The sequence below is a fragment of the Clarias gariepinus genome, chromosome 1 (genome assembly GCF_024256425.1).
Source record: "Clarias gariepinus isolate MV-2021 ecotype Netherlands chromosome 1, CGAR_prim_01v2, whole genome shotgun sequence".
Taxonomy (NCBI): domain Eukaryota; kingdom Metazoa; phylum Chordata; class Actinopteri; order Siluriformes; family Clariidae; genus Clarias; species Clarias gariepinus.
The window spans coordinates 35,260,977-35,282,166 of record NC_071100.1 but is presented as its reverse complement, the minus strand read 5'-3'; the positions used below and the strand labels follow the sequence as shown (position 1 = coordinate 35,282,166).

Below are 21,190 nucleotides of genomic sequence, written 5' to 3'. Positions count from 1 at the left end.
GTATAGGGTTAAAATTTGATTGTGAAATAGGCTTAATATCGTCCCTGTCACTATACAAACTAAAATCAAGCGGGTCACCACAGGATTGCGTTAGATGTAAATACTTGCAAGATTAAGATTGCAGAATACTTAATTACCCCACACTAATGCCACCATGGTGAACAGAAAAGCATCATCTGCTCTATTATGGTAAACCTGTACTCAATGTCGCCTCAGATTCCAGGTCTTGGCAAACCAGAGTGAAACCCAGTGTTGTCTTTGGCTGTTTTAGCTCTTTCAACTCAAAGTTTGGCATTTTGTGCAAGGTGATTTATTTATTATTTTTTGTTTACCATGGCTGTAATTACTAGACATTAGACTCTATCGTTCCTGCCAGGAATTTCTGACAGGACTGGGCGTTGTACATAGACCTCTTTCATCGGCACGATGTTTCTGCCCACAGACATTTATTTTTTACATTTCAGGCATTTGACAAACGCCCTTATCCAGATCGACTTACATTTTTATCTTAATATACATCTGAGCAGTTGAGGGTTAAGGGCCTTGCTCAAGGGCCCAACAGGGACAACCTGGTGGTCGTGGGATTTGAACCTGGAACCTTCTGAACTGCATTCTACGGAGCTACCCCGACCATATTTAAATTTTTTTGCCATGTGTAAAACTCTGACTGTTGTGTGTAAAAGTCATTAAAATACTGGATTGTCTGGCATCAAGAAATATGTTAAGATCAAAGTCACAGAGATGAAATCTTTCTCAATGTTAGTGTTTTACTGACACATAAATTGAAGATATACAGGTGTGTTTATCTAGTCTACAGTTATTCGTATTAATGGGGCAGGTGAGTGTATGCCACATGTTGATTTCCCAGTTGTAATCTTTATTTTCACTATAAAAATGACTTTGTAAATCCTCTAAGTTGGGGACTTGTTTAACAATGTTTTAAGAAAATGTTGTGGAAGTGAGATCTATAATATAACACAAAAATGTGATTTTTACCCCATATCTCTTCATGTCACTCATTTTCCTCTTATCTCAACTCCCTGTCAGGTCAACATCCAACCGTCAGAGTGGCACCGCTCCCTTCTCCTGCCTCAGGCATGGCGTGGCTTTATGAGCCGGGCGTACCATGCTGTCCTACAGGTAGGTGTGCATGTGTCTGTATATATATTTATCAGATGACACTTTTGCGTTTGAACCTGTTTAGAGTACAGTTTCCTAAGCACACTCCAAAAAAAAAAAAGGCAATTGTGACATCAAAGAAACAAACACAGCTGAAAGCCGAGTATGCAAGCACTTACCAGTTAATTACCGCTCAGTGTCATCAGGAAGAGGAATGCATTCAGTGTACCAGTGCAGACATGAAAGGGTTTCGGAGTAAGTGAAATACCTATAGATCCCCTATTGTCAGACTTTCGCTCTTCTTGACAGGCTGCTGTCATATACTACTGTAGGACTGCAAATGTTAAATGGTAAAATTCAGATTTCAGCAGCAGCCCCCATAGGTGGAGTTCTACATCCGGTATATTAATTATGATGAGAATAGTAGCCGCAGGGTCTGGATTTACAAAGCATCTCAGATTAGCACATGCAAGTGCTGCTGTCTGATGCACTTTTTTAGACCCCATCTGCTGCTTTATAGCCTCTACTTGAGCTATAAGCTTTGTGGTTCATAATATTGTGCACCCATCTGCTCACTGATTGCCCACTAGGCTTCTAATGGCTCACTCTGCGATGCTTGAGAAGCACTCGTTCCATGTGATAAGCTTATAGTCAACATCTTACATCAGGAGAATTAATGAGTTTTTGTTTGCAAAAGATTCAGTGTTTGTTGTGGTGATTACTAAGTTTGGCGCGCTCTCTCTCTCTCTCCCTCTCCCTCTCTCTCTCAGGGGCGTAAGGCCGAGCTGGAGATGCTGCAGAAGCAAGGGAAAGAGAGTCCAGAGGAGCTGCAGTATAAACAGCACTGTGCCTGGCTTTGGTATTGTGCAACACACGCACACACAGACACACACATGCACACAGGGCATGAATGACTTACTTTCTCCATGCCAGCTTCATTCATTTCCATCCATTATGCCTAACATTAAGCGTTCTGATCTTTATCTCAAACATTCAGGGCCGGCTGACTTTCTGGAATTTCTTGTCATTAAGAACATTTTCCATGATTGTGCAGTCCCTGCTGTCGCCACCCTAAAAGCGATAATGTATTAATCCTTTATGCATTTTTTTTTTTTTAGAGTCAGAATAGCAACCAGTATTAAGATTGCAGAAAAGGAAAGACGATACATTCTGTATTTGTAGCAGAAAGTTTTATGCCACACACACATTTAAAGATATATACTACTTGCACTAAACCACAAATAATCACAGTAAATGTATAATCATTTATTTTTAACATTTTATATTTATTTAGCTTAAATTTAATTTCTATGACACAAATACCTGCAAAAGGAATGCATAAAGAAAAAAAAGGATTTTTTTTATGTGCAGATTTATTTATTTTTATTTTTTGAACTCGTACATGAAGGCATACTTATGTCCGATTCACACAGGATTAGTATAACCTGGGGACCTCGTGTGATTTGTAATAATTGCAGGGGTTGTCTGTGATCTTAATCCCATGCAAATCGGCCATGTCTGTAATTTGTAACGTAAAAATCCCCCTGCAAATGACCTGCCATATTTTGCCGAACACCAAGGTCCTGTGATTGCACGCTGATTCCCGTGTGATTCAGCATGTCTGTGATTTGGCTAGGATTTTTAACATTTTTTCAAGGTTTTTGTTTCCAGTGTTCCTGTGTTTGAGTGAAAGTATTTTACCATACAACAATATTTGTATTTGTATGAAATGTAATATTATGTGGAATAAAAATATAAATGTAATATATTATATGTAATATAACATAAGCGTAATATTTATTTGTATGAAAAGCATCATATCTGGGAGATAAGTCAGTAAATTTGAGTAAAATTGCAGGCTTTGCTTATTCCGTGCGAATGTGCCATGCGAAACTCTGATGTATGGGGGGTAATTTCTAAATCACACAAGGTCTCCTGATGATATTACTCCCGTGCGAGTAGTACATTAGTCACGTGACTGGGGATCTTTATAATGTTTGAGGAAGAATCATGGCTGATATGGAGTTGAAATGAAAGAGATGTAAGTAAACAGACTCTAACAGCAAAGAAGTGTACAGTGGTACCAAATGCTTTTCAATCTAAGTAGAGTTCACATAGGAAAGAGGTTTGGAACATGGTGATCATGTGATTAAAATATTTTTTTAATTCACTTTATATAAAATAATCTTTTTTTAATCCTTGCGTATCGTGCAATGTCCTTGCACCTTTACAGTACCAGAACGCATTGTACTGTATATGTCTTATTCTATTTTAATCTTTAAAAAGGGTATGAAAAGGAAAAGTTAAATACAACAAGAATAAAATAACTCACTGTATTTGGATGGAACAGCTAAGTGGCTATCATTTTGTATTAAAGCTATTTGGGGGAAAAAAATCTATTTGCTAGCGACCATAAAGATTGGATTTTGGTGCAGTGGGGAAAGGTCATGTGGTCTGATGAGACCAGACTGACCCTATTACAGAGTGAGGGGGAAGCACATGAAGCGATGGACCCATCATGCATATTGCCCATTGTACGCTGGGGTTGCTTTAGGTGCTCAGGTCTGGTCACAGCAATGTTATTTGGCAATAAAATGAAATCAGCTGATGACGTGAATGTACTGAATGGGCAGGTTATCACATCTATGGCGTTTTTTTTCCCTAATGGCACAGAAATATTCCAGGACTCTTGTTGATTTTGAAGAGTATATTTGCTTTCTCTTCATGCTTATGTCTTCGTGCTTATATCACCTCTATTCGTACAGCTTTGGGGTGTAATAGTACAATTCCATTTTGGTACACTGAGCCAATATAACTGCAGAATGAACTAAACTGGTATGTTATGAAATGTTGGTGAAAAATAATGAAATTTACTGTAAACAATCCATTTAAGAATGTGATTTTTATTTTACTTTGTGTTAGTTTACTTTGTGTTAGAAATCAGTGCCATTTAAGTTCTGTTTTCTTGTCATGTTTTTTTTTTGCACAAATTATCAAAATTAAAATGATGCATAAATAGATTTTTTATTAAGAATAAAAAAGATAAATGTATCCTATATACTGTACAGGTATTTTTCACAGTGATGTTTTTCTGCCCATGTGCAGTTCTTTTGTGAATATATGTACTACACCAGGTTTATAGATCATATTTTGATATTTATTTTAAATCAAGCATGTACTGTTACTAAGACCTATTTGTGGTTGGGTTTATAATAGTGTGATTTTAAAGCTTTTATGGAATTCTGCAGTGTTTAAATAATTAACATGAATGAAAAATTAGTAGTAGCTAATGTGTAGTAACTAATTAGTAGCAGCTGTGTGCGGCGTTAAGGACGCGATTCAGAGGCAACATCAGAGATTTTTTTCTATAGGTTCTCAGATTTTAAAGAAGTATGGCACCATGGATTTCTTTCCCATCTGTAGCTATCAGGTGTGAATGCATCCATGTGTGTGTTTTTGACCTTGTAAGGAACATTTGGCTAGTCCCCATAAGTTTTTTTTTTTTTTTTTTTTTTTTTATACCCTACCCAAAAAAAAAACACCCTAGTTGTTCCCTTGGGCCTTGTTCAGTTAGGGATGGGTGGGGATTAATAATTAGTGTGTGACAAAGATCCTCACGTGGAAAAATGTGTGTTGCTTGAGTAAGAGTGTGAGTGCATGGGTTAATGTGTTGACAGGGTCACTAGACTAGATCCGGCCCCAAAGACAGAGGTTCCTAATGAAGAATAGCTTACATAGTGGAGTAATAGGACTTTGTAGAGAAGAGGGGTGGAGGGCATGTTGGTGGTGTATTTGAAGTAGTATGTAGTGGTGTGTTACCTCGACTCTTAAATCATCGCCTGTAGAGATGAAAGGTTGACCTGTGTGTCCGCGCTGCACACTAAATCAGTCTCCTTTGCTCTCTCATTCTCTTCAGGGTCAGGGACCAGCTGACTGATGTGGTGAAGGCTGCAGCCAAGTAAGTAACAGAGGCTAATGCTGTCCTTTCCCCCCTCTGTTAAGTTCTCTCTCTAATCCTCATTATTGGCTATAATCTGAGTTCTAAGGTATCTCTGGCACAAACGAAGCTAGCCAACTTTCTGCCTGAATAAGGCTTTTAATAGCGAATTCCTGTTAGCCAGATAGAGGTGTCAGTCCTATTAAATAAAATCAATGTAAAGATGAATTCAATGTCAACTGAATAGCAGGACAAAGGTAAATGTGTTTGTCTGTAGACATGTGGTCAAATGAGTGTGAGTCAAATGTGTTTGTGTTTTAGGGACAGCCCTGTGGTCCAGGGAAATTGCATCCTTGCTCTCAGTGGTCTTGCTGTTGTCCTGAGCCGCCACGAGAGCAGCCTTCCTGCTCAGAGCGATGGACAAGTCGAGGTAAGGAAACTTTTCTCTGCGCACTCTTCCTTTGTTCATTCCTCTCCCAAGTAGCATTTTTTCCTGGTTATCAACCTGGTGATGGATCCTGAGCCTATTCTAGGAATACTGGGTAAGAGGTGGGAATGAAAAAAATTAATTCTAACCTCATTCGGTGTACTTTAATACAATTTACGTTTAAATATGGTTTGTTTTGTATGTATCAATTGGATTATAAAGCTATATACCCTGTCCGGCCAAAGAAAAAGTATCACCACCTGGATTTACTTAAGCAAACAAGTAAAAGCCTTCCTTTGGATAATTACTGCACTGATTAATATGGTTCAGCTGGAACAAGTTATTTAAAGAACTGTCTAACGCATTATTAGAACGCAAGGGATTGGGACTAAACAGCTGTGTAGCTTTAAGAAAACCTCTCATCAGTGAGCCATCAGTGAGGCCAATTGGGGGATAAAGGCTTTGGTTTGCTAGGGAGCATAAAGAATGGATTGTGGAGCATTGGAAAAAAGGTCATATGGTCTGATGAGTCCAGATTTACCATGTTCCAGAGTGATGGACGCTTCAGGGTAAGATAAAACATGGATAAAGCGTGCCCCACCATCATGGTTAGTGCCTCATGTACAAGCTGGTGGAAGCAGTGTTGTGATCTGGGGTTGATTCTTTTGGTCAGGTCTAAGTTTAGCAATGTTGTGTGCCCAAAAAATCAAGCTCTTGATTTCTCAAGAGAGAAATTAATAGAGGGACTTTTTTATTTGTCCAGGCAACGTGTTATACTGTAGCTTCTACCCAATAAGGAGCTGCTAATGATACATTCGGTTTTATACAGTAACACTAGTGAATTGTATGCCTCCAGGTTGGCCCAGAGATCCTTCCTACTACCCACTGGCTGTCTATGGTGATTGACACTCTTCTTAGCATTGTGAGCAGCAGCAGTCGGCCGAAAGGACAGGTTTTCCCCTGGTTTGTTCATGTGAGTCCCTACACCAACTCTATACCAATCAATCTCTGTCATTTACAAGAGGAAAACCATACTTGAGTATGTGTCAGCTCAGTCATGTCGTCTTCTCTTTTTGGTTAGCTGTGCATGAGTTTGGAAACCTGATCATTGTGTAGGAGTTTTTTTTATCCTTTATACTTGTCATACAGCACATATAGGAATCGTTAAGGTAAATACACTGAAATCTATAAAGCATTCTTTCCTGTTCTGGCTGTAGTGTTTTTCATTCTAAAAATGTGTTTTATGATCTGTATATAATTCCAGACATTATCGGAGGTAACAACCAATGATCATGGTTTATTTGTTTTTCACTTAGAGTCTATCATAGAAATACTGGGCATGATGTGGGAATACACCCTAGATGGGACCACAGTCCAGTGTTGTGCAATATACAAATAATTTAACACCTAGTATCAGGTAGTCCTAATCAATCAACCCATCAGCATGTTTTTGGGAGGTGATGGGAAACCAGAGAGCCCAGAGGAAACCCACATGGATAGGGGGAGACCATCTGCAAGTCTATACAAATAGTCTCAAATCAGGGACACTAGATCTGTTGGAGGAAACATACAAAATATTAAGAAGTGGAAAGAATAGCATTAAAAAAATTTTTTTAAAAAGCTTATTTTTCTAATGGTTAAAAACAAACTTGGCCGACACACAATTTCAATTTACACTCCAAACTCTTTTACGTTTTTATACCTGTTCTGTACAGTATTAGTTTCACTGAATCTTTTCCTCCCTATGTAGCGCTCATACTCGGGCGAGAACACAGCCAGTACCATTGCTCGCTCCTGTGCCGCACTGGGCCTGGCAATGCTAGTTCCTGTCCTGGTCACCTCACACAGAGATGCAGTGCTCTCGATACGGGACACTTTACAAGCAGGCCTGCCTGGTATGCCCACCGCAGACGACTCCCAAGCTCTGCAGTTCCACAGCGGCTTGGCATTAGGTATGCTGCTGGCCTGGCTTAACGAGGATAAAGTCAGGTAGGTGATTTTTGAGATTTGCAAGACTTTTGAGTTGAGGATCAAATTATGAACACTGCAACACTGTTAGCATTTCAAATCAACATATAGTTACTCAAGTAACAAGCAATCTTGTAATGAAATTGAAGTGCTTAGTGGTGATGAAATATGATAAATATCATTGTGTGGTAACTGATGGCTCTGGAAAAAGGTCTGTGGTTGGGTATCTGTTATGTAAGAAAATATCTAATCAAATGTATACTCTTCGGGTTATAAGACTAGTCTTAAACATGACATCCTGTCCTTTTTTCCTTCATTGACTGGAGAACAAAAAGAAACATATTACACTGTGTGTGTGTGTGTGTTGTTCACAGTGACATTGGAGGGCAGACCATGTGGGAATTGATGCTGAGCTCTTTGGAGCGTCTGGAGTCATGCGGCTTTAACAACCAGCTGGAATATAAGTATGTCCAAATGCTGTGTATTAAATTGAATGTATTTTTTCTTTTTATTATTATCATTTTAAGACAGAAATTTTAATGGACACTTTAGCTGTAATATAATGTGCACAATATCGCCCTTAACTCAAATGTTGGTCATTGATTCCATTACCTTCATAGCAGGGGTAGAAATAAATTGAGTACAATATAGTAAAGTAATTATAAGTGAATTTCACAATACCCACGGTAATCTCAGTAAAGTGTGTTCTCTCATATTACATCTCATATTGTTCAACCAAGCTGGAATTGTTATGATCTAGTTAAACTACACTACCGATCAAAAGTTTGGGATCACACTTTTATTGTTTTCCCAGGAAACACACATGAAATTAGGCTAAATGGAAAATAGCGAAAGAACTAGGCAATAATAATTTTGATGGAAATGATGTATGTGTTCATCAAACTTTCCCTTCATTAAAAACAACAACAACACTTTTTGCAGCAATTATAGCCTGGTAGACATTCTAGCTGTCAATTTTTCAAGATAATTTGATACATGGGATTTTACCCCATGATGTTTGGAGCATCTCCTACAAGACGGATTGGCTGGTTTAAGTCTTCCTCCTTACTGTACTGGCCGCTCCATTACGGACAGAATTCCGGTTAATTTAATTGTTCGTGAAATGGATAAAATTGTTTGTGAATTGCATGAAAATGTGTTTTTCTTTGAGACGGACTATGTTGTGAGGCTATACACAAATCAATTAAATCAATATTACATAATCCATACTACCTAAGATTAAAATATCGGGACTTTATTTTTGACAGCAGCAATTCGTCATGTGTTGATTATACAGTGATATCCTTTTTATATATATTTAATATGGTGGGTAAAAAATAAAAATCTCACCGTTGTTGTGAATTGTATCGTGTTTATTAGGTCCATGTGTTGTGTGTACAGCGATATGTTTATGTATTTATGTTCTATTGTGGTGGGAAGGAAATGCTTTTAATAACGCGTGTGGCGCCCTTGTCGTAAGGCGAGGCCCTGGGCGACCGTCTGTATTGCCTGTTGGACGGGCTGGCACTGGCGGTAGTGTACTGTATACTGCACAAGTCCACATTCAAACTTTGGTCCACACGTCCTACCAGGGCATCATTCATGCCCTGAGTGATTGTCATTGTTCTAATGAACAAAGTGATCACAACTTATATCAGGAGATAATTCTAGTGATACGCCACATGACTATACTTCTTTCTGTGGTTCACTATTTTCGCAGTGTCAGTAACCACATATAAAAAAGTCAGATTGATTTAAAGTGCCATGAGGATTTGCCTAGTTTGCAGAATACTAAACCAGAAGCTATAAACTTCTCTCAGTTCTTAACATTAATCATGTAGCTTCAAAACGAATGAAACTTGCAATTATAAAAAGTGCAGTAATACCAGTATGCAGGTATGTACAAGTAATAAAACAAGGATTTATGCATATCATATCTGTATGAAGATTTGCCTAACTACTACTTTCTCTCGCTCTCTCTGTCCCTCACTATTTCAGTTCTGGCTGTGTTCTTGGTGTTGGGCTGCTACTCAGCTCTCTCTGTGGCAGTAGTGATGCTGAGCAGCGAATGTGTGTGTCTGTCTCTCTGGACAGACTTCTTCAGAGCTTGCAGGACAGCGGGAGTATGGGACGCATGCAGCAGGAGGTCTTATTCACCACCTTGACACTACATTCTCTACATTCTAATGCAGGACACAGCCCTGCTGGTCGTCGGAGAAATTAAAGTGTTTTTTTGTTTTCTTTAATTCTTTTCTTCTTTGCTTAAATCTACCCGTAGGTGTTGGCATATTCAGTGGCATGTGCTGCAACGTCAGCGTTTAGTTGCGGTATTATTGATGCCAGGAAGGCTGACGAGGTGATGAACACTTTGCGATCCATGACTGAGGAGAGCCAGCAGGTGAGGACAGACAAGCCCGGTCTTAATACGCCAGTATTGGCATTTCTTAATAAATGCTCATTTGCTGTGTGTATTCACTAAGGGTTGTGTTCATGAGGTCCATGAAAATGTTTGCGCTTGTTGTGTGCAGACTCCAGGCTTGGCCCTGGCACTGGGCCTTGTTCTTCATGGTCTCTCGTCTTGTGGCCATGGTAAAGCAGAGGACCTTCACCCACGCCTGCTGGCTGCGTACACCAAGATTCTCCTGGCAGAGGTACTGCATTGTTCAGGAAACCACAAATAATTGAATAATTTATGATTATAAATGCTACAAATAAAAAATAATAATAATTAGAACATTACTACTGAGTTGCATGATCACACAACTGTTGGGATGTAATTGAGTTTAATATGAGGATGCCCTTATGCGTGTTCTTTCGGTAACGAGCTCGCCAGGTAATTGTGAGGATGGAGGTAATATAAATAAAGTTAATATACTTTGTTTGTTGTTTATTGTTGATTTAAGGAGCCATGTCGATTTCATGTAAGTGGCTGAACTCAGGATTGAGTATTGAGTCGGAATTAGATATAGAACCATGGCACAAAGTGCACTTTTATGTGTGTGTGTGTGTGTCAAGATACCCACAGTACAGTGCAAAAGTCTCTAGGCGCCCCATTTTTCTTCAAATTTTGCTTCCGAAGAGCCAGACTTTATTGTATTTTTAATGTAGTCTTGAGGAATAGTTCTCCAGGCTTCCTGAAGGCTTTTTTTGCTGTCTTTTTTGGGGCAAGAATTTGTCTTTCATTTCCAGTCCAGTTGCAGTATTTGACCAGGTTCAGAGAAATATTTTTTGTTGGATAACCCACACAGTAACCTACAGTACTCTATGAATCCTTCAAGCATAAAATAATCTCATTTAAGGCATGATGAACCAGTGACAGACAGACAGACAGAATGATCAGGCCTTTGATTAGTATACCGCTGATGCTGAATGCTGAGTGGTTGGAACAGACGAGAGGGGAAATGAGGTTGCTGCTGCTGATGTTACTTAAACAACCAATTTTTATATTGTATTCTCGACATTTTTAACCTGTAAGAGTAAAACCTTTGTCATTTAATCTATATATTTAAATTTACTATGAAGAAATGAAGCAAAGCTCAAAACTTCTGCACAGTACTGTACACATGGCCCAACTAACTTAATATAAAAGTGAATCACGTGATGGTTTGTTACACAGTCTTAGATCACGTGTTTGTGCTTCGCTTTTTATTTCCCGCAATCAGGGCTGTCCGACTATGCAGAGACTCGCAGCTCTAAATGGAGTGATCGCTTTGGTGGGATCCGAGACTGCTTTCCTTCAGGTAGGTCTCCTCCGAACAATCCGGGATCCCCCGGCGCTCACGGTTAACAGTTTAATGAAGCCTGATTCTGCCGCAGGTTGTGGTTTTGTGTTGTATATACAAGCAGGAAATCCATTCAAGCAGCCCTCAGTGTAGCTTTGAAGTGTTCTGCTTTTGTTCGATTTCTTTTATTGATTATCCTAAAGCATTGGTTACAAATGAGTGGCTTTTAAAGCCAAGGCTATAAATGTGTGGCACCAAGCAGCAGTTTCTAAACAGCACTTTACTACCTGCTCATTTGCTCTTTCAACCCCAGATCCATTATCACCAGCTTAGGTGGTTTCAGCCTGAAATGCCAGTCTCATACGGCTGCTGCCCTTTTTAAAAACGCACACCTGTGCCAGCTTAGTCTTTGTGTGGCAAATTACACTCCTCAGTGCCCACCCACTTCACACACACACACACACACACACACACACACACACACACACACACACACACACACACACACACAGAGCTGTCTCGCCATTTAAATGCAAATGCCACCATACTTGGATGGCAGCCAGGAAGTGTCTCCATAGTAACAGCAGAACTTGACAACGGGAGTGAGGGAAGGATTTTTTTTCCCAGTGCAGAGAGAAATCCTTGTGGATGTCTCTGATTACACAGCTCTCCCAAATGATGAAAAGATGCACTTAAAGGAAACTCTGAATTATTTCAGACCTGAGTATGCCTCAGAAATACTGTACATTTCCAAACTGCATTTCAGTGCATTCCAAGTTTTACGCCAGTGCTCATTTGTAAAAGTGACATTTGTAAAAACAGTAAATGACTGATAATTGTTTAGGTGAATTTTTTTTTTTGTGAGCAATATGTGTGTATATGCTTTGACACAGCTTAATGCAATTCAGCTGCCGGTCTGTGCTTTTTAAATCCCGCCTTTATGAGCGGTAAGCCTGTCAGACTGAAAATTTCAGAAACCAAGCAGCATATTCTGCTGTCACAAAACAGCATACTATAATAAAAGAAATCACACTGGAGGAACATCGGCCACTTCTGGGAGAGATTGCTTTAGGTTGAAATTAGTTTTATGCTCACAGTATCACTCTTCGCTTCCTATATATCAAAATAAAATAATTGCCTGCTTGGTGTTGGATCTACATAAAAAAAATGATCTGTGGATTAGGTTTAGTGATGGTCAATTATTCTAATCTATATTATCTATGTAATCTATATAATCTTGGAAGGTATTGCGTAAGAATGCATTTTCTATGCATTTTCTATGTATCTTTCAGCTTAAAAGTGAATCAGAGCTGTCCCCTCAGCAACAGAACCGACTGAATGAAGTCATAAGGTCTATTACACAGGTATAAGATGCTTTGCTGTTCTCGCATTCTGTCTTTTGATATATTATCATCCCTAATACACAAAAACTTGCTAAATAAATGATTGGTATTATTTTTCTCCTTGTTGCCCAGATCATCTCATTCTCAGGAACAATAGGTCTGCAGTCTAATGGAGCTTGTTTGGTGGCTCACCTGTATTTGGCTCACATGTCCAGCAGCCACAGTAGAACTGCAGGTAAGGGTGCTCTAAATCACGGATTCTCAAACTTCTCGCAGTTAGGGCCTCTTATAACCGTGAAATAAATGTCATGCTCTCATTCAGCACAGCTTGGATTTGTTTTACAAGCAACTGTTCAGACATTAGGCTCCCAGAATTACTCTTCCAAAGTTTGAGTTCTGGAATATGTCTGTGTGCCGTCAGGGAAAAAGAACTCCATACATGGCATTAATTTATAATTCAGTACATTCAGGTCATCAGCTGATTTTATTGTATTACAACATAACGTTGCTGACCAACTGAAGCAACCCTGGACCGTGACACTATGCATGATACACCCATCTAATCTGAGCTCATCGGACCACATGATCTTTTTTTCCATTGCTCCCACATGCAAACTTTATGCTTTCTAGCAAATATAAGTTGTTGTTTTTTTCCTTCTAAAATGCTTCAGTGGTTTAGTCCCAATCTTGTGAGTTCTCATTATAATATGCGTGTGTTACTTTTCCTTTTTTTTAAAAATGTAATTAAAATAGGCAACTTCACCGGGTGTTTTAGTGATCGCCATTCCTCGCCAAAATTGACGGGTCAACACTATCCTTCCGGTTTTTCATAATGTGTTGGACCCAATTCCAAGAATATTTTTAAAATATTTTTTTGGTCAGGCAATGGATAATACTTTTATATAATGATGGGTTTCAAATTCCACCAATGTGCAAAAATAATAATAAAAATGAAATCAATGGTTAGGAGTCAAAAAAGACAATCATGGGCATTTGTTAGCTCATGTATTTTTTATTTTTATTTTTTTTACCAAGTGTACTCGCTGCTGGTGAATGGGGAAAGACCAACATAAACAGAATTCTGGAGCTATACATCATATACATCCATTAAATACTAAATTGATCCTAACAGGACAGCCAGTCCTACCTAAAATAAGCGTACCACCTATTCCTTTTGTCACTCTCTTGCTCTGTGTCTCACTCAGTGCCTCAAGATTTTAGCTACCTCCCTGAAAAGAGTATCCTCAGAGCACTGGTGTTCTACATAATTGAAGCTGGAAGAAAAGGTATCTAGCTTGGGTTCTCATTCACATGACCGTACTTTTTATTTTTCTACATATAAACAGAGGATTTTCCTAAACTCTACACGCTCTCTCTTTCTCTCTCTCTGTTGTTTTCTTTGGCTGCAGGACCTGAGGCCATTACTCCTGATCTGATTAAAGTAGTACTGGCTCCTCTGGCCACAGTGGGCACTAGCTTTCAATATCCACCTGTTAACTGGAGCTCCATTCTCTCACCTCTGATGAGACTTAATTTTGGTAACCATTTTCATTTCTTGCACTTGCCTTTGGCGTGTGAAAATGATTGCTATTTGATTCATATTATTTGTTTTTGTTCCATGCTGTGGAATGATAAGGAGCAATTACAATGGATATAAATAGTGATATAATAATAGTAAGTTCAGGAAACAAAGGCAGTCAGTTGGCAACATTAGTGTACATTTAAGAATGTAAGTTTGTGTACCGTGAATTTTTTAATGTGACTACTACTAGTACTACTACTAATAATAATTCATTTTCATATCTGGAATAAATGGCATATATTAGTTGGGCATAATTGATCAGACGATTGAGCGTGAGCTTGCTTTCTTGTGCCCTCTGTAGGTGAAGAAGTGCAGCATCACTGCTTAGAACTGGCTGCCAGTCAGGCACAGACTTCCTCCAGCGCCTCTCTGTTTCTGGGTGTGTGGCTCGCGCCTCCTCTGGTCCACGGCCTCAGCGTGAGTGGTCACTTGCACGGACATGGTTACTGTATGTGCACACCTTGATGAGCATTATGAGATTAATTTCCATTGAAAATAAGCAGTGCTTCTGTAAAAATGTGATGTAACACGTGTGTAACTCTTATGTACGTGCAGTAACGGATTATGCACACCATGTTACACCATTTTAAAAGGACACAATAAATCACACGTCTGTATTCTGTCTTCAGCAACGCACCAGAGCTCTCCTCTATGAATGCCTGAGTTCCTGGATGAAGCACGTTGCAGATGATAAGCTGCAGGTGTATGTGGAAAGCTTGGCCGTACAGCAGTTTAATCCAGACCACCGAGCTCAAAGGCTCTCTCTTTGTCTCTCCATCCTTCATGGCCTGGCTAAGGCTATGGCCCTCCCCAACCCCGCACAGAACTGCTGGACTGTCCTGTGCTTCACAACAGAGAAGATTTTTGACCTTTTACCTGATCACATACAGGTATAAGCACACTTAGGGTTACTAATTAGTCAATAAAGCTAGGCAAGTGTTAGCTTGGCTGTAAAGAATATAAATAGCAATTCTGATTGACAGTTTGTTGTTTGACTTTCTATAGGCACATGAGGTGAAGCTCTATGAAGGGATCTGTTCGTGTTTGTCAGAAATGAACGACACTGAGATAGACAGGATTGTCAAAGTCACCGAGGTACATTTCAGTCAAGCACAAATATGAAAATGTTTTAAACATATAACTTTTAAATGTGAATATTATGTAGATTGAAAGCATTCATTTATTTCACGTACATACATTTATTTCATGTACATACATGCATCAGCCATAACATTATGACCACCTGCCTAATATCCCCTCTTTTGCAACCAAAACAGTAATGACACCTTTCTGCTGGAACCAGCATTAACCTTTACTTCCAATTGAGCTACAGTAGCTTATATATTGGATCGGACTACTTGGGCCAGCCTTCACTCCCCATATGCGTTAGTGGGCCTTGGGCAGCCATGATTGCCAGTTCACCAGTTTTCCTTCTTGGATCACTTTTGGTATGTCCTGGCCACTGCAGCAAGTTCAAAACTGCAGCTCTTATGGGATGTTCCTGGGCTGCAGTGGTCAGGTCCTACCAAAAGTTATCCAAGGAAGGATAACCAGTGGTGACAAGGCCATGGGTGGCCAAGGCTTACTGATGCACATGTGGAGCGAAGGCTGGTCCGAGTAGTCCGATCCATTAGAAGTGCTAGTGTAGATAAAATTGATCAAATGGTTAATGCTTTTTGTGATGGAAAGGTGTCAGAACACACAGTGCATTCCTGTCATGATGGCAAAAATGGAACCTAGTCAATATTAGGCAGGTGGTCATAATGTTATGGCTTATTGTTGTACATTTGCATTTTCCTGCTTTAGTCTATTTGATTTCACTATTAGCAAAGAAAAGTTGAATTAAAGGTTTTAATGCCGTAGTAAGAAGTGTTAAATAACACTGCTTTATTTGTTCTATGCTGACCCCTACAGGCCAATGTGGAGAAGACCACCTTCATTCTGTCTTACTTAAGTTCGAAAGGCAGAATTCCACTCTTGGGCCTCAACGATATCATCAGCACCGTATTACAGAAGCGAAAACCAGAGCAAATCAGTTGGCTGTTAATGCAGTGCTTCTACCAGTCACGTTTAGCCTCAAACCCTAACACAGGCAAGCCAAATATTTAACCTTAGTGTGTTAATCTGTTCTGATAATTCATTATTACAATTACATTATTTGTTTTTTTGAGAATGTAGAAAATCATTATAATGTTTGCTGTTTTAGTAGTAAATTATGGAATAGTAGTGTATTCTGGAATTCATAAGGTGTCCATTCATAATGATGTAAGGAGAAAGTAAGGAATTTGACAATAAGCCCAGCATGATATAAATCGTACTTAGCAAATGTCAAGTTTAAGTTCAAGTAGGCTTTATTGTCACTTCAACCATATACAGCTAGTACACAGTGAAACGAAACAACGTTCCTTCGGGATCAAGGTGCTACATGCAACATAAAATTCTACATCTAAACATAAAATTACAACATAAATTAACAGAAAAACTAAACTGAAATCACCATGTAGCCTGCAGGAAACACCTAGAAACACCTTCTTTAATGGCTCCTAAATTGTAGTTTTCTCAAGGGCTTCTGGAGTCCTTGAAACCTTATACATAAAGAAAGACCCTCTTGTACATATAACTTCCAACATTAATTTATTCTTCAATAATTTAATCAGCTACATGCCACTTTCTTGCAAATAAACCAGAGGTAACAGTTGATTTCTGCACCGTGTTCCAGATCCATGTTGCCTCATGTTTAAAATTCCTCTTGTCTTTAGGTGTGGCCAAAAGAATGGAATGGCTTCTGGAGTTGATGGGCCACATCAGGAAAGTGCTATATGGAGCACCCACTGTACAATGTGATGATGTCAAAAAGGTACATAATAGGAAAAAGTGTTAGTTGCAGAGGGAAAACGCTTGTGACATTATGTTTAGTCATTGCTATTATTCAATTCAATTCAATTTTATTTGTATAGCGCTTTTAATGATTTACATCATCACAAAGCAGCTTTACACAATCAAAAAAATTAAGTTTGTATAAAATGTAAATGTTTATGAATCAAAATTATATGATTGTCCCTGTCCCTATTAGATGCCATATAGGTAGGTTAGCCAAAAGCCTATATGCTACCTGGCAGAAGAAGAAGTTGCTGTTTTAGATGTAACAATTATTTTTTTAATTTAATACAGTTGGGTTCAGGATCCTTTAACACGTTATTAAAACACTATGGAATTAAACTGTCAACTTTGTGAAATATGGTCAAAATAAGTCACGAATGAAAATCAGTTAAACTCTTGGGGGGGGGGGGTTGCATCGTAAAATAACACTGACAACAGTGTTACTGTTTAATAGTAAAAGTAAGAGCATTTTCACACACATTGTGGAACAAGAACTCACAGAATTGGGACTGAACTACAGCACTGTTCATAAGAGAACCACTTAATCAGAGAAAATGCTTCAATTTGTTATATAAATTGAATAAAGATTGGACTTTGAAGCGATGGGAAAAGTGGTCATATGGTCTGATTAACCCTATTTCAGAGCGATGGGGGAATCAGGGTAAGAAGGGAAGCTCATGAAGTGATGCATAGTGCCCACCATACAAGCCTCTGGAGATGGTGTTATGAATTCGGACTCCAGTTTGTCAGGGCTAGTCTCAGCAATGATATGTGGCAATAAAATTAAGTCAGTTGACGACCTGACGATAAATAAAAGAGAGGTTGTGTCTGTACACTGGACAGTCAAAAGCAGTTTTAGAAAATGTGTGTGTACGCGTGTGTGTACGCGTGTGTGTACGCGTGTGTGTACGCCTGTGTGTACGCCTGTGTGTACGCCTGTGTGTACGCCTGTGTGTATGCGTGTGTGTACGCATGTGTGCATGCTTTATTATTATTATTTTATTTTATTTTTTTGGTAGTGACCCCCATATTTGGGACACTTACAGAGCTTTGCTATGTAACCTCAGGAAACCTGAAAGTACAACGTCATCTGTTCAGAAGACTTCCTTTGTAAAGGAAATAACACCTAAAGAGAGAGGGGTTTTTTTGTTGTTGTTTTTGTTTTTTTACTGTTGCAACGCTCTAACCATGGAGGTTTGGTCCATGACTGTTAATCAGTAAAAATAAAAGAGAGGATTTTTTTTTTTTTTAGAAAAAACTTTTGTCTTTTTAATCTTTTGAAAATCTGCATATTTCAGGACATAAACTGTAAAATACAGTACACAGTATGTATACTATGTAACTTTATTTATTTTGTAGTGACCATATTTGGGAGGCAACACTTAAAATCTCGTAAACTTTATAAAGTGCAGACAATAGCCACAGTTCATGTAATCATTAGTCAGTGTAAGTAATTAGTCAAATCCAAAGCTAAATAAAAAATATTCATTAAGTGTTAAAATTGTTCGTGTGCATATATTAGTGCATGATGTGCATAATTTGATTATTACAGTAATACAAGAGATGTAACCAACTCTCAACTTTTTGCACAGGGCTCCAGTTTCCTGCTAGACGTTTTTGCAGCTGCAGTAGTGTCATGGGCGGACCACTCCATGCCTCTTCTCATCGGCATCCGAGCCCAGTGGTTTCCATGGCAAAAGTCTACCAAGCACCTAGATTTGCCGCATGACCTTTATGTGAACCCCGCATCCAATGAGGAGACGGTGAAACATTGTGTGTTGGCAATGTCATACAGCTTGAAGCATCTTTTAACCAAAGAGCCATGGAAAGCCCAGTCTGAGAAGGTATGGTCTGTTGAAATAGTGATTACTGACGGTATAATAATATGCGTAACTAAAGACCAGAGATGACTGAATTTGTGACTCAAGAAATGTGACAAACTATTAATAAAAAAAGTTAGATATGCACAGAATAAAACTAGCTGGGGTCTGCTTTCATATATCAGTACATGCTTAAGTGTTTTATTCCTTTTATAGCTTACAATTTACCAGTGATTCCATATTTTTATTAACTAAATAAGAACTATTTAACGGTTTATAGTTACAAACTGTATATTGTTGTGGAACATCCATAACACAAGGTAGTTCATTCATTTAAGTTCTTTCTCTAGTCTCTCTTTTTTTCCCCTTCCTCTCATGACATTTAAGGGGACAAAAAAAAAAGATTTGCTGTGTTACCGGGGAAACCAGAAAGTACAAGGTCATCTGTTTAGAAGACTTTCTTTGTAAAGGAAATAACACCTAAAAAGAGTTAGTTGTGACTCTTGCAATGCGCTTACCATGGAGACTATTTCCATCGTTGTTGATCAATATTAATAAAAGAGGTTTAGTCTGTACGCTGGTCAGAACTCACTCTATCAATAATGCTGTATCTTTAAGTTTCATCCATTGGGGGAACAGAAACCAGTTTTAGAAAATCTTCTGTCTGTCTCTCTATCTATCCGTCTATCCAGACAGATTTTGTCACAGCATCACACAAAACTGGCTGGACAGAGTTTAATGAAACTTTGGCAGTACTTTTGTTGTTGACTGAAGTTAAACCTGCGCCACAAACGAAAGCAAAATGTTTAGTAGAACTGAAGATATGAGCAGTTATGTTTCAGATTACAAACTGAAAGTTTTAAAGTGGTACAGTATAAGTGAATTTTAACGAGCTGGAGTTGTTTTAAGACAAAACCTAATCTTTATCCGATATACTTTTTCAGCTTCAAACTGAAATAATATTATCCCTCATTACATTGAAGCTGAATAGCTTATTTTTAGCTTTAACCTTTCAAACTCTTTTTTCGTCAACGACAGGTACTTACGCTAATGTCTAACCAATGTCTCCTTACAAATCGTCACAATTAAATCATGTTTAATTTTTTTTCTTTTTAAAATAAGAGCTTTATTAATTCATTGAATATATTTTAGTAGATTAGATATTAGTATCTTGTAATTAAAGACCATTTAAATTAGCTGTTACTCTAGTCATGTCATACAAAAAGAAAATCTGCATTAATATACAAAAACCTGCTATTGTCATGTATCCAGAACTACTATAGAGACACTGTTGTTGAAAATTAACACCTTCTGAAAGGAAAAATAATAATAATGGTATATAATAAAATATATAATGTAATGAACGTTGTTGAGTCACTGCACTCTGGCGCTAGAAATTACTTTAATTGACTTTTAGAAAAGACAAATATATAATGTTTTGACATTATTTGCTTTTCAATACATTTTGTCCATCTGTCAACAAGCTTTCGTATTTCCTCACTGATGTTTTTTCCCCCCACGAGTCTTTACTTCTTAATCAGAAGTCAATCTTCGTCCTCGTAGCCCGTCATAAGACCAAACAGGTTATTGTCCGAAGGCGCAAAATCAGGATTATAGGGAGGAAGTTTTTGCAGAGTGTTGACAGTGTGGGCAGAAGTATGTAGACATGCATCGTTGTGGAAAATCACAACGCTCTTGGATAGCAGTCCTCTGCTATTGCACTGTTGATTGTTGAAGCTTTTTCCTGATAATCTTCCATTATCCTTGAGAATCCCATCGAACTGTAAGCATCAGTTTTCCAGCTGGTGGTTGCCTTTTAAACATTTACTTGGTCTGTGATTGAGGATGTTCCCATTCTATACTCTATACTCTGTTTGCTCTCAGGCTCGTAGTGATGATTCTCTTCAGGAAACTTTCACCTTCCTTAGAGTGTCAGTCCAAATTCTTTTGGCAGATATCCAGACACCCTGCTCTGCTTTCATGAAAATTACAAGTGGAGCATTCATTTTTGCCCGCACCACAGTTACAGTACAAATAAACTGATGTAACACGTTCACACCCGCAATGCAGTGGCCGTGGAGACAGTAGCCTTGAACAGTATGCCCTGATAAAAGTGCCGCCAACAGAAGTTTTAATATAACTGAAATGCGGATCATTTTTGACTCAACCTCATAATATTTATAGCCAATCTAGATTTCTGGTTAGTATGTTTGGTTCTTATGTATTTATGTACTTGTGTGTCTTTGTGGTTGTGAAGGTTTGACTCTATAACATTGGAATATAGAAATGTTTTTTGTCTGGGTTTTCTCTCAGGTCATTGACTGGCTCTTCAGCCTGACAGAAGCCCCTGAGGAATCTTTAGCGCAGATAGCAAGAGGTGAGAAACTTCTGA

The 21,190-nt window shown here is 38.5% G+C and overlaps 1 protein-coding gene across 1 annotated transcript in view; it reads left to right on the top strand.

Annotated features, from left to right (window-relative positions):
• Positions 1 to 21,190, top strand: part of focad (focadhesin) — a 67,561-nt gene that overhangs the window by 45,399 nt on the left and 972 nt on the right. Inside the window, exons 22-43 of the mRNA XM_053497248.1 lie at positions 1,048 to 1,140; positions 1,890 to 1,978; positions 5,036 to 5,077; positions 5,378 to 5,486; positions 6,340 to 6,456; positions 7,234 to 7,472; positions 7,826 to 7,915; positions 9,450 to 9,597; positions 9,730 to 9,849; positions 9,980 to 10,102; positions 11,114 to 11,191; positions 12,466 to 12,537; positions 12,649 to 12,751; positions 13,722 to 13,802; positions 13,926 to 14,054; positions 14,400 to 14,515; positions 14,728 to 14,988; positions 15,104 to 15,193; positions 16,013 to 16,190; positions 16,858 to 16,955; positions 18,571 to 18,822; positions 21,112 to 21,175. Of these exons, the coding sequence (XP_053353223.1) occupies positions 1,048 to 1,140; positions 1,890 to 1,978; positions 5,036 to 5,077; positions 5,378 to 5,486; positions 6,340 to 6,456; positions 7,234 to 7,472; positions 7,826 to 7,915; positions 9,450 to 9,597; positions 9,730 to 9,849; positions 9,980 to 10,102; positions 11,114 to 11,191; positions 12,466 to 12,537; positions 12,649 to 12,751; positions 13,722 to 13,802; positions 13,926 to 14,054; positions 14,400 to 14,515; positions 14,728 to 14,988; positions 15,104 to 15,193; positions 16,013 to 16,190; positions 16,858 to 16,955; positions 18,571 to 18,822; positions 21,112 to 21,175 (2,692 nt within the window). The remainder of the gene's footprint in view (positions 1 to 1,047; positions 1,141 to 1,889; positions 1,979 to 5,035; positions 5,078 to 5,377; positions 5,487 to 6,339; positions 6,457 to 7,233; positions 7,473 to 7,825; positions 7,916 to 9,449; positions 9,598 to 9,729; positions 9,850 to 9,979; positions 10,103 to 11,113; positions 11,192 to 12,465; positions 12,538 to 12,648; positions 12,752 to 13,721; positions 13,803 to 13,925; positions 14,055 to 14,399; positions 14,516 to 14,727; positions 14,989 to 15,103; positions 15,194 to 16,012; positions 16,191 to 16,857; positions 16,956 to 18,570; positions 18,823 to 21,111; positions 21,176 to 21,190) is intronic.